The sequence below is a fragment of the Lepidochelys olivacea genome, assembly GCF_965140295.1.
Source record: "Lepidochelys olivacea isolate rLepOli2 genome assembly, chromosome: 6".
NCBI classification, from domain to species: domain Eukaryota; kingdom Metazoa; phylum Chordata; order Testudines; family Cheloniidae; genus Lepidochelys; species Lepidochelys olivacea.
In genome coordinates, this window is record NC_140416.1 from 8,593,386 (window position 1) to 8,606,672 (window position 13,287).

General features: G+C 46.7%; 1 protein-coding gene across 1 annotated transcript in view; it reads right to left on the reverse strand.

Moving 5' to 3' along the window:
• The window catches only part of ZDHHC5 (zDHHC palmitoyltransferase 5), a 42,562-nt gene that overhangs the window by 20,103 nt on the left and 9,172 nt on the right, over window positions 1–13,287 (reverse strand). Inside the window, exon 2 of the mRNA XM_084631573.1 lies at window positions 7,884–9,289. Coding sequence (XP_084487699.1) covers window positions 7,884–7,987 — 104 coding nt within the window. The 5' untranslated portion in view covers window positions 7,988–9,289. The remainder of the gene's footprint in view (window positions 1–7,883; window positions 9,290–13,287) is intronic.

The window sequence follows — 13,287 nt, forward strand, 5'->3', positions numbered from 1 at the left end:
TGGCAGCATTCACATGCTCAGCCTTTATGTTGTGGAACCTACACACCAGTACCAGGATTCACATTACCAGCCTCTAAGTGCTCTGGGTGTGTGGAATCCACTATTCCAGGAAATGTGAAGCCTGACACTAGTGTACTTTGATGTGTAGTTCCTACCAGCTAATTGTTTCAGCCTTCACTCTCCAAGCAAAGAAAGATTCGCATACCAGGTACTAGTGCCAGGATTCCCACACTCAGTTTCCCAGCACAGTGAGATTTCCTCAAGGGCAACAGTGCCAGGATCCACCGTCCAAGCGCCAGAGATAAGGAAGTTCTAGGCAGGTACCATTTGCTCCTCGCAGAGCAGAGACCCAGGCTGATGCTGGAAGGAAGCCTCATTATTTGAAGACAGACAGGGCAATGCATTCCTGCCTTTCATGCTCCTAGGTAGACTGGACTTCCCACACTGAATCACAACATGCCAAGGGAGAGGCAGCAAGGACAGTGAATGTTTCCATGCTCCTTTAGCCTACACCAAACCACGGGAGGTGGGTCTCCACATAGCGGCCTCAGTGACCATCGGAATCCCAGGGAACTGAGGTTTGCTCTTATGTTTAGAGAGAAATCAACTGATTTCCAGAGGAGCTGTTGAGGCTTGTCTTTCTACTGTAGATAACAACAGAGCGCTTGGAAACTCAATAGTTCCAGCCCACCAGGCAAACTGAGTCATACCTTGGGAGCTAAGGCATAGATGGTTTCTCTGCTAGTCACACTGGGAGAAGCCAGTTACTCAATAGACCGTGCTTTTTAATGCAGCCTGATCTTCCTCTCTCCCCAGAGACAGCAGTTACAGCACAGGCTCAATCCCACCCCCAAAACCCCCTCCTCTTCTAGTGGCTATTTCACTTCCTCCTGGGAAACAATTACTCCACAGGAAACAACCCCCCACGTTTGACTCCGGTGCTGCATTCTGACCTTTCCCTCTGTATGGTTAAGAGCAGATGCTGCTGGCATTATCACATTCACCAGGCTGAACTGTGATGGCGCTGAACTGTGATATCCTGGCCTTTCCAGTTTCTCTCTATACTCTCATTGCAAATAACCCTCCAGCTCCATGTGATTGGTTGCATTTTGTCATGACTGCAAGGGGTGCAATCCAGCTAGGACTCTCTGCTCAGATTCCCTGTGACAGGCCCACTGGAAGGCCTGATACCACAGCCCACCCCAATTCCAACCCAAGTCCAGGGAAATCTGATCACTGTGTCCCTACTCCACGCTTCCTGCTTTACTTTCACTATTGCCCACCCACCCCCATGGGGCAGGAGTAAGCTCCCATTTCCTCCTCTGAAAAGGGAAGTTAGGTTTCCATGGCCCATTCATTCCTTGGATTCTCAGCTGAGACTGACAAATGGAAAAATCAATGTCAGCAGTTTTTGTGATATGGACTCATGTGACTGTCAGAGACTGAGCCTTCTCAGTAATCAGGAAAGATCAAAGAAATCAAGAGAGATCAGTGTGACCATAAATCTCAGCACCTTCAAAACAAAATAAAAGATCCACTATAAAACAACCCAGAATAATGCCACCAAAATGCCTCCAATAAACCAAGTGAAAAGAAGAAATGTGCATGTTCACTTTAACAAACATGTAAGGAACTCAAGTATCATAGGAATAGGTTCATTGTAAAGAAAGAGACAACAAGAACACGGGCTGATAGCCACCCCTGCAACCCACACACTCTTCAACTCATTTCAAATAGGAACCAAATAGCTGTGAGCAGATGAATTTCCATCACTACTGACCTGGTACAGGTTTGGCTGGGGCCCCAAAGGCAGGAGAGAGAATCCATACCCTAGTCACCATCCCCCTGACTGAAATGGAGCTGCAGCCATCAGTGCAAAAGACTATATTCCATTTCATATCTCCTGAGATAGTGCTTTTCAAGGTACCTGACTTTCCAATGCTTTCAAACTACAAGTACTATACAGCAAGCTGAAAATTCAAACCCATCCTTGCATTTGGATGGTGCCTTTCTGTCTGCAGAATGCCCATAAGGAAAAGGACTGGGGTGACTGAAGGAGGACGGGGAATGAGGGGTTAGCAGCCACTGGCTGCTTTTTTTGGTACAGACTAAAACAGAGGTGGCCACACTACAGCCCGTGGGCCACATTCGGCCCGCAGGACCATCCTGCCTGGCCCTTGAGCTCCCAGCCAGGGAGGTTAGCCCCCAGCCCCTCCCCTCCCCTCCTGTCCCCCCTCCTCTGCAGCCTCAGCTCTGAGCAATGGGGCTGTGAGCTCCTGCCGGGCAGCGTGGCAGGCTCTGTCTGGGCAGCGCTGCTGCAAGTCCTGCTGCTCTGAGCAGCCTGGTAAGGGGTGGGGAGGTTGGATAAGGGGCAGGAGGTTCCAGGTGGGGGGGGGGCAGTCAGGGGACAGGGATAGGGCAGAGGATGGGGGGGGGGCTGGAGAGGGGAAAAGACGGGGTTGGATAGGCGTGGGAGTCCTGGGGGGCCTGTCAGGGGACAGAGGTGTGGACAGGGGTGGGGGCAGTCAGGGGACAGGGGGGGTTGGATGGGGGGGGTTGGTTAGGGGCGGGGGGTCCCGGGAAGGGATGGTCAGGGGACAAGGAGCAGGTGGGGTTGGATGGGTCGGAGGTTCTGAGGGGGGCAGTCAGGGGGCAGGAAGTGGGAGGGGGCAGATGGGGGGGTTATGCTGTTTTGGGAGGCACAGCCTTCCCTACCCGGCCCTCCACACAGTTTCAGAACCCCGATGTGGCCCTCAGGCCAAAAAGTTTGCTCACCCCTGGACTAAAACATAAGAGATGGCAGCTTGTTTGGGGAAGTGGGAAATTGTGCTGCAACTTAACTGGCTTAATCAGGGAGCTGGAGAGAGGGCAGCTAGGAATTTGGGGAGGAATCTGAGCAAAGGGACAAATAGCAGCTGTACATTAAGAAACCTCTGTGAAAGGTGAGATTATATAGATGGCCAAATTGTCTTCAAAGGGGAAAGACAGCGAAAACTAGATTTACTGAAACTCAGGGGAGCAGGCCTGGAAGGGTGTGAAGGCAGTGGGGAGAGAAATGGACCCAAAGGGCTTTCTCTGTCCTAAATGATATAAAATGTTCAGGAGAAAACCGCAATACAAATTCACAGCTTCTTCCTCCTTGAATGGGGGACATAGCCTACTTCGTTCTTTATTCTCATTCAAGCCAATGCTGTTTTCTCAGCTTTGTCCCAACAGTGGCCAACGGCCCTAATTAGTTTAAACCATATTATGTGACTTGATACCTCTGCTAACTAAGTCCATACATTAAAATGGACTTCTTGACTTAGGCACATAAATCCTATGTCAGGTCTCAGATGAACTAATGGGCAACACAGATTACATGTTGGAAAGATGCAGGGAAGGATCCACATGGGCCACAAAATTATGAAGTCTCCAAAGATAGCCATCCAGGCAGAGTAAATAGAAACCCAAGCACCAGTCCGATTCTCACACCCCATTGCTGAGGAATGTTATCACAGGCCAACGAGGGGCCTGCAAGTCTTTACATGGAACCTACTTCTTTCTCCTCATCTCTCTTCAGTTTAACTCCATGTAACTATGTGTGTTTTGTTTTCCAAATCAAATGCTTTAGGACCAGTGCCAGCAGCACAGCCCTTATAAGCAACCCTACAAAAAAACAAGACAGCTCTAGTGAGCAATCCTACTGGAGGCAGTTTGGGACTGAGCTGCTCCCATACCCGACCACAGGCTGTGGAGAGAGCAGACTGAAACATACCAGGCTTGCACCAGTGTCTCCTGATTGCTGCTGTCACTTTCCAGGGAAACCAAGAAGGGGAGGGGACCTGTCTGTAGCCACAAACAGGTGGCTCACAAGTGACAGAGGAGGGAAAATACAAGGACAATGATTCAATCTCAAGAATTGTTATCAAGTGAAAGTAAAATCAGATTTGCAGCCTTATGTTCCTTTCTACCCCACTCCCACTCTGGGCAACGGGGCTGCGAGCTCCACAGCGCAGCTGCAAGGGGAGGGGACCTGTCTGTAGAAAAAAGGCTCAAGAAGGGACTCAGTTTCCAAGCTGAAGGAAACAATACAACATAGCCCTCAATAATCTGACTGGCAATGTTTTGGCCTCTCTGGGCTGTGCTCCTGCCTGGCAGTGCTTTGAGTTTTAATCTGATGCTGTAAAGTAACTTAAACAACTTCAGCTGACCTACAATTAAATGACTCTGCCCAGGTATTTCCATCCTGAACAAACCTGCTCAACAGTGCAGGTTTTTAAGTAATTGCAACAAGGCTTTGCAGCTTGCAGCCCTGTGATAAGAAGATCTAGTGGGAGAGGGGAGCTCACTCTCATACTCAGTGATTTTTCACAACCGTCCAGCTGCTGGCTCACAGATTGGTGGGAACTGCCCCCTTTTCTCATACATTTCACTCTTCTTCACCACTGTGAGATGCTGCACATCACAATGATGAGGAAAACGGACTGTGCATCTTACTCCAGTATGGAAATGCCATGAATGACAGCTCACGGAAAGTGTACAAATCTGGGGTGCAAACCCCGAATTCTTTCCCCATTTTGTACACACTGCTACATGACCAGGCTGGCATCATCAATCAATTTACTTGTCAGGGGAATGATATTTTACATCCCAAAATGGCAAGAGTGTTGTCCTCCTTTCACTCCTCAGCACTGGAGTCAAAGTGGATATACTAAAGCATGTCTGATTAAATAAATGCCTTGAGTTCCTGTGCTGGGAATTCTGAGGGCTACCGGACAAAATGTCAGTCACCCCAAATCACACTTGGGAGCAATCAAACCAGCACTACCCTTCCTATCTAGATACATCATCCTTCGATACTCTCCAAACGCCCTTTCAACTCAACAGCTTTATGATGAAATAGCAAGCGAGGAAAAAAACATGCCCTGCCCTTCTCTTTTCACTCTCCTATTGAACAATCAACACTTTAGATAAAGTGTCGTCCCCCCCCCATGGGCGGCGGGTATAATAGGCCAGGGCAGGCTCTGCCTCCCCTAGTGCAGCCGCCGCTGTGGGACCCAGGTTGCGGGTTTGGTGAGAGAAATTTTTGCTTTTTATTATGCCCTGTGCAGGTTCCAGGACGGCTGTAGAGACACTGTGCGCTATTCAGCTTCCTGGGTTCATCAGTAATCTCCAGGGAGATTACTGATGAACCCAGGATGCTGAGTAACATACTGCCTCCTCAACCGCCCCAGAACCTCCATGGTGCATAGCAAAACCTCAGGTTCTTCTTCCAGAAGAGAGAAGAGGTTTTCAATTTTTGCAGGGCGGCTTGGGGTCTCCAGAGGGGAGGCACAGCTATGGGGGCTCTGGCCAGCCTGGGGCTCCTCTGAGCAGGTTGGGGGGTTCAGGGCTCTGGCTGGTCTGGGCCTCCTCTGGCAGTGTGTGTGTGTGTGTGCGGGGGGCTCTGACTGCAGAGGGGGCCTCAGGACTCAAGCTGCAGGGGGTCTTGGGGCCATGGGGGGGCAGAGTCTCAGGACTCCAGCTGCTGGGGGGCCCAGGGCTCTGGGAGGTGGAAGGGGTGGAGCCGGGGGCTAGTCTCCCCAAAGTGGAGCTCCACCCACCGCCCAATACTAATCAATCCCTTTGCCAGCCAATATTAGTGGCTCCTCCAGTTCAAAGCTAGGGTTCAGGCAATAACACCCAGCAGGGAAAATTCTTGCCCAAGGCTTAATAAAAGACTCTCAGCAATGGCAAGTCAACTCATGAACTGAGCGAACTGAATTTCTCAGCTGCCCCTCCGTTCTCAGAGGCAAGAGCATCCTGCTGCTCCTCACTCATTCCATCTGGTAGATGTGCTCCACAAAGACCAGACATCAGAGCAGCTAGTGTTTGAGAGGCACTAGGAAGAGGAGAGATCCCTAAAGAGGAAGGGCAGCATCCACCCAGGCAGGGAGGGGAAGAAGAGCTTGATTGACAGTTGACTCCACTGGAGTTGGGTAGGTTCTAAAGGGTCACGTCTCTTTTGCATCAGTCTTGACTAGTCTATATTTGGTACGTTCGAGCCCTGAGTACCTGATTAATCTTTGCTCAGTGGCTGAAGCTTCACAACCACTTCCCCCACTCCACAGAGGTTGAAAGAGAGAAGGAGCCATTCTCAAGTCTCAGCAAGATTAAAGCCAGAGATGGAGCCAGCTGGCCAACCAGAGGGAGCTGAACTAAGAAGTCCACCCTAAAATAAGTGGGCATCTGAGCACGCAATGCACTTTCCTCCTCCCCTCTACAATAAGACCAAACCCTAATGCTGGCAAAATTTCACTTCACATCAAAAATCAGGATATTTCTAATACAGTACTGGGATAATTCTAACACTCCCAGAACCCCTCACATGTTACCAGCAGGCGCTGGAGAGAAAACTCCAAGCTTGAATAGTATAGGGGTTTCAGCAAAGAGGCAACATCTCATTGCTTTGACAATGAGCCTCTCCAGCACATAAATCATTCCCTCTTCCCCACTCACTGTGCTAGCTTTAATTCCTCAGAAGTCACATGTGTACTGCTATTTTACTGAATGGAATTAGAGAGACTCTCTCATTCACTGAGGTCTGGAGTTCCTGCATACCCTAGAATTTAGAAGAGCCACAGCCACACCCTATATGCAGTGTATAATATGCAGAGTCTTAAAGGTCAAGGGCACCTGAGCTATTCAGTGCAGAGCCGGTTCTAACTCTCACAGCTTGGAATCAAGATACTTTTCCAAGAATGGGAGGATGAGATGGGAACAGCAACAACTCACATAAGTTGGGTCCTTCCCAGGCCTTGAGGTCTTATTCTGTCTGCTTGCCACTGAATCCAGAACTTAGTCAGCTCTGCCCCCAAATGAGGATGAAAAAGAATCCTACCCCAGAAAAACTTACCCCACCAGAAAAAGAGGTCAATGCCCACCACAATATAAAGCCCCTCACAGCTGAGGGGTGAATATGGGGCATGAGTCTCCTGTAACATCACTGACTGGCACAGTCATCCCCCTAGCCCTGTCACACCAACCACACTATTATATCTCAATGCTCTCCCATGCCTAACAGTATCCAGCATGATTATTTACCACCACCCTTACTCATCAACCCCGGCATGATTATTCCCCAATCCCACAGGTAAATCAAGTCCCATTCCAGAGATACTGAACCCCTCAGACCACTCTTGGGTAAAATCTGAGATTAACTGCAGTGAGTGAACCAGATGGGGAGGGGCTGTGTGGGAGTCAAAGGGCATTACTCCTTGGACTTTCCCTTGTATCTTCCAAGTCAATTCTGTTAACTCTCTAAATAATTATTATACATACACTCCTACCATCTTTCCCGGATCCAACAAACTGCTTGTGGCTTTGGTTATCCCCAATACTGAAAACTCTTCCAGATTCATCACAGATACAGAGGTCACATGGGGCCACTATTCACACACAGGGCTAAGGCTCCTGGGCTAAGGCTTGTGTGTTATTCCAAATGTACAAAGACAGCAAGAAGCTGAGAATTGTGGCTCAACAGCTACAAGGCACCTTGCTCTGGCAACTGGATAGGATTCAGTGTATGCCATTTCCTCATCTTGACTGGAAAAGCCAAATAAAATATATCTGAACCCAGTTTAGGTGGTGGGGCTGCTTGGGGGCCACTCTGACACTTAAAAGCACAATTGCAGAGCCCAGACTTTAGATTCGAAAAGGCAGCATCCCCTCTCATCTCTTCAGCAGGCTCCTGACAAGAGATTAACTCCTGTATCAAGTCACCTCACCTCTCCCCCTGCCCAGATTTGACCTCCACACTCAGTCACAGTAGAGTATGGCGCCAATTTGATGTCTTAGGTAGCCCCGAGTCACTTTGTCAGCAGGCCCAGCTCCCCATACCTGGCAAACTATTTGTAACTCACGTGAAGGCAAAGAAGAGGGTGGTGGCTCCCACTAGGAAGATGGCAGCAGCTGAGACTGGGACGTATTTGCTGGGTTTGAATCTCTTTCCAGATGCTGCTGGCATGTTGGAGCTCTGGTGGGTGATCTGCCCTGCAGCATAGCCCAGGCCCAACTGGAGTCAGAATGGACACGAAAAGGGGGAGGGGACCTTTAGAAGGGAGAAGGAGGGGGCAGAGGGAGAAGATGGGAGGGAGAAGTCGTGGGGGTAAGCAGTTACCCAACTTCCTGAAATATACTTAGAGTGTGTTCCAAATGGAGCAGAAGGAAACAATCCAGAGGAAGGATCCACACAGATCCTTGAAGGGAGAGGCCCAAGAACACAGCCAAGGGATTCCACACTGCCCCCTGAGAGTTTGGGGATGTATGGAAGGAGATTTAAAAAATAAAATGGGAAACTGAATTCCAATTTAAACTACTGCTGGAACACGACAGCTGGGAGCAGCCAAACTCCAGGTGCAAGAAGCACCTCCCCAAGCAGCTTGTGGCAAAGGCTGGCTTCAAAGAGATTTTATAAGTTAGGGTGGGGAAAGTGGCAAATGGAAGTTGCAGACTCTGCAGCAAATGGAGGGAAGCCAAACCGAGGAAGTCTTTTCCACTCTGGTGAGTGCTCCAGGAAAGGTGGCCAACTCAGAAACAGGCCGCCATTAGATTTCTTTGAAAAAACCCACACCAAAATCCCAAAGAAGCCTCCTCTCCTTTTCCTTTTTAATCTCTTCCTGGTGTCCAGCAGTCCCCTTCAGTCACTGCTCAGGTGGATGGGGTTATCCTGAAACAATGTGCTTGTCTTCCTCACACTGCTTGGCCCTCTCCTCCCCCTCACCCGAGGCAGTTGCAGAAACACACACTCTGATTTCACCAGGATCTGAGGCTGGCTAGCGGTGGTTGTTTAATTTTATTTATTTCTCTCTTGACGGCTAAAGCCGGGTAACAGCTGGTGCGAGGTTGAGCTGTAAATCCTTTTCTTTGAAAGGGGGGGTTGGAGGGTGAAGTCAGTTGGCTTGTGTGTTTTCGTCTTCTTCCTATTTGTTTCCTTTTGTATGACACTCAAAACTCTAGCTTCCACTTGGTTTTTATGAACAAAATTGAATTTCAAATCCTTTCTGTAGTGATGGTGTCCACAAAATCCTGGGCAGATGAGGTAAGACTTGAAGGTTTTCAGACAATTCTGTTAAAACTGCAGAATGCAACTGATAATTAAAACAATGATGACTGGGTCCTTCTCACCCATGGCCTGGGTATCTAAGTCTGTTCCAAGCTGCTCCATTTTCACCTCCCTCCCGCATAGAAAACCATTCCTCAATCCATATTTGTTTAAAAAAAACATATAAAATAATTAAAACTTGACATCTGGAACTCCACACTTTATCTAGAAGAAAAAAAAAATCAAATTAACATGGGAATTCAGGAAAAATAATCATTTAACATATATTTAATATTAATAATGCACTCTGCACCTTCAAGGTACTGTATAAGCATTAGTGTGAAGAGGAAGACATGGACTAGAGGTCTTAGAACCAGGTTGGGGATCAAGAGATGTTGAGTTCTCAGCCAACTCTGACACAGACTCATTCTATGGGCTTAGGCATGTCACTTAATATCTCTGAGACTCAGTTTCTACATCTGCATAATTGGGATAAGGATACATAACTCTCATTGAGAGATAAACTGTTATTTTTAGTTAATAAATACTCACACTTTTGGTCTTCAACATCACTTTCCATGCTCAAGAAGCTTCACAATCATTCACTAACTAAGCAGTTTCAGGTAAGTATTATCCTCATTTTATTGTTAAGAAAACTGAGGCTCAAAAGTTGAGCAACTTGTCCCAGACCACAGGAGTCAATGACAGAGCAGAAATGAGAACTCAGGACATTCTGGCTTCTTGTCCTATGCTCAAGTTTTTTCTAGACTATTACAATTAAAGGACCCCTAGCCCCAGCTAGAGTTGTGCTCAGATGGAGTGAAGGGGATAGATAATCAGAAGTTTTAATTCTTTGCTGGGAAGGCAGGAAGGAAATGGGAAACAACCCCACAGGATCTTATCACCATCCCTCAAAGCAGGGCAAGAGATGCCCACAGAAAAACCCAGCCCTGTTGAGTGTTGAACACATTTACACTTGACTGCTTTGCATGAAGAAGAGTGCAGTTCTCACAAGAAAGCCCTAGTTAGTCTATTAGGCCACGGAAAAGGAGGTCTGACCTATGATCTAACTTGAGTGAGGGAGTCAAATTCCTTCTCCAAAATACAAAATGGAGGGGGGGGCGGGGAACAAGCTTCTCTCTGGAAATAAAATCAAGAGGTAGCAACCTGCACAAGAAGTCAAGAGCCAGTGAACCCATCACAGCTCAGGAACAACCTGAGCACAGGTTATATTTAATTGATTATTGTGGTTATAGCAACTCTGCTCAGTTCCAACTTTATTTGTAATGCATTCTCTACTCCACTAGTTCAGTGTTTTATCATGATGCCTTTATTATTACATTAGGTAGCAAAATACAGAGCTGTAATAACTGTTCTCATTTTTCTACTTTAAATAAGCCATGTCTTTCATTTCTCTCAATCTCTCTTTTTTAGGTGAATTTTAGTGGTGACTAAATATGACAGATTGATATTCCTGGAGCTTGAAAGAACTACAGTACAACAAAAAAGATGTATTCTAATTACTAAAGTTAATTAGAACACAGACTAAACCAGTTAAGAGTTAACACAAGGGTTGAAGTATCCACTCATTCAATTGCCAGAGCAGAGTAAGAAATCTTTCCAAGTGATGAGGGCTTTAGGCTTTTGGTTTCTGCAGAATCTAATCTTAAATTTTTAAGATCAAAGTTTCCAGCCTGCACGATTGAAAGAAAACCTTTCCAAATGTGACTCTGCAAAACTGTGGTTTCTGAGTCTGCAGACAACTCCAATTTCACTCTACTGTTGCTCTTGCCTGTCCCAACCAGCAGCAGAGTGAAACTGACAAGATTGGTCATTTTCACAGCTACTATGCAGAACTTCTTGGCAGAAGCATCTTATCAATTTCATTCTGATGTTTCTGAGAGAAATACTGAACTGTAACAGAGGCAGGCACTCAGTTTCGCCACAAGCGAGGAGAACCTAAAACACAGAGGAACAGAGAAAGCTTTACAAAGGTGATCACTGTGATGTTGTTATCACAGAGCATGTAGAGAGACAATAGATCTAGTATGAATTAACTCACAATCATCTTAGTGGTGTGTTAACTCTGAAGTTTATTTAGGACAACAATGACAACACTGCAAACTATGTCACTAACTGAGTGCCTTAACTAACAATCAATGAGCTAACATGCTTATCTACTGTAACAGGACAGCCAACACATCTGGGGAGCGATACTTCAGTGGTTTGAGCATTGGCCTGCTAAACCCAGGGTTGAGAGTTCAATCCTTGAGGAGGCCATTTAGGGATCTGGGGCAAAAATTGGGATTGGTCCTGCTTTGAGCAGGGGGTTGGACTAGATGACCTCCTGAGGTCCCTTCCAACCCTGATAGTCTATGATTCTACATTTGAAAGGACGTTCCACTGAAATAAGGTTGCAAATTTTAAAGCTGCATACAAATAAGTGTTCTATCAGACTTTGGGAGTTGATTTTGTTTTTAAGGTCTTCCACATAGGCCTATGTCCCCCTTTCCCCTGCACAGAGTAATCACTGTTCTGCTTTGTCCAATCTCTCATCTCCAGCTGCTCCTATTTTCTCATCCAACCCAATCACTCAGCACTGAGCATTTCATCTTCCCTTCCAATCCTTCTCCACTGCCTCTCTCTTCTATCCTAACTGGCAACTCCACTGTCAGTTTCCCCAGCTCACTACCACAGCAGCATCTTCAGCTCTTCCCTCCACATCCTGTTTCTTCCTCTCTGATATCACCAGGATCTGCCCTTTCCTCGCTAACCCCACTACCCGCACCTTTTGCCACATCTTGTTCATCTCTCACCTCCATTTCTGGGACCTTCTTCTCTCACACCTCTCACCTTTCCCCCTTTAGGCCACCATTATGCCTCCATTATTTCTCATTCTTCTCTCCACCTCATCAAATTCAAGCTCTCTCTTCTCATCTGCAAGATCCCTACTCACCTATTCTAATTTCGTCCTCTTCTCACACCCACTTATTCCTTATAGCTCCTCCCAATGTTCTCTCATTACTCCTCCTTTTTATCCCCTCTTCCTCCTCAGCTTTGGGACTTCCACTATACTTCCTCTTAGATGCCCGAACAGTTTCACTCTTGCTGTTTGTCAGGAGCCCCGTCTCTCCTTATAATCCATTTCTCTGAGAAATCTTTCCCATTGTGCTTTCCTCCCCACAAGTGTCTCTACCCCTTGTCTGAACTGCTGCCCTGTATCTCATCACTCCTAGACTAGCAGACCAACAGGGCAAGGAATGCAACTTACTCTATTCTTTGTAAAGAACAGTGCACATTCACCATGCTAGAGAAACAATCTGTAATGATTTCACAACATTTCACTACTTATTTACATTGCCACTGCTAATCACTGCAGTTTCTGTTTAAGTCCCTGTAACACAATGGTACAAACATTACAAGTTTCCCCATGCTTCATCTTTGCCCTGGGGAGATTAGCTTACTGGGGAGGAGAGGGGAGTTGTGTCTCCATGACCAATTCCATAGACTGCATTGTTTTGCCAAATACAGTGGTGGTTTGCGTGATGTGGTTATCTATCCCAGTGCAAATTAAAACAAAAATCTCAACTCAGTATACTTGCAATAGGCCACCAAATAACCAGCACACTTAGACTATAAGTTCTCTGGGATAGGGACCACCTTTTTGTTCCGTGTTTGTACAGCACTTTGAACAATGGGGTTCTGGTCCATGATAAGGGCTCCTAGGTGCTACATTAAAACAAATAATAAATAATAGGGCTAGAGCTTTTTGTAACTACTATCCCAAGAGCACATCCAAAACAGCAACTTACAGAGGAAAGGCCCTGTACACAATTCCCGACCCCCTCAGCCATCCAGTCTACCCTTGTTCAGTGTAAACCTACAACTCATTTGGAGAAGTTAAACCCCTAAAATGCACTTTTTTCATTGTCCTCTACCTTTGTACCCCACGAAATGCCTGTTAAAGTTATTTCATTTCTGACTAGAGATGCACTGGCCAGCCCAGGAGATCAGCCTCTCCCTTCCACTGGAATCTGAATTGATAATTTTATTAAAATAAAGAAGATAGTCACATATTGACCCCATTCCATTTTTAAATTCATCATACAAACTTAAGAATTTCAACTATCCCCATATTGATTGGGTACATGTCACCTCAGGACGGGATACACAGATAAAGTTTCTTGTCACCTTAAATGACTGCTTCTTGGAGTAGCTAGTCC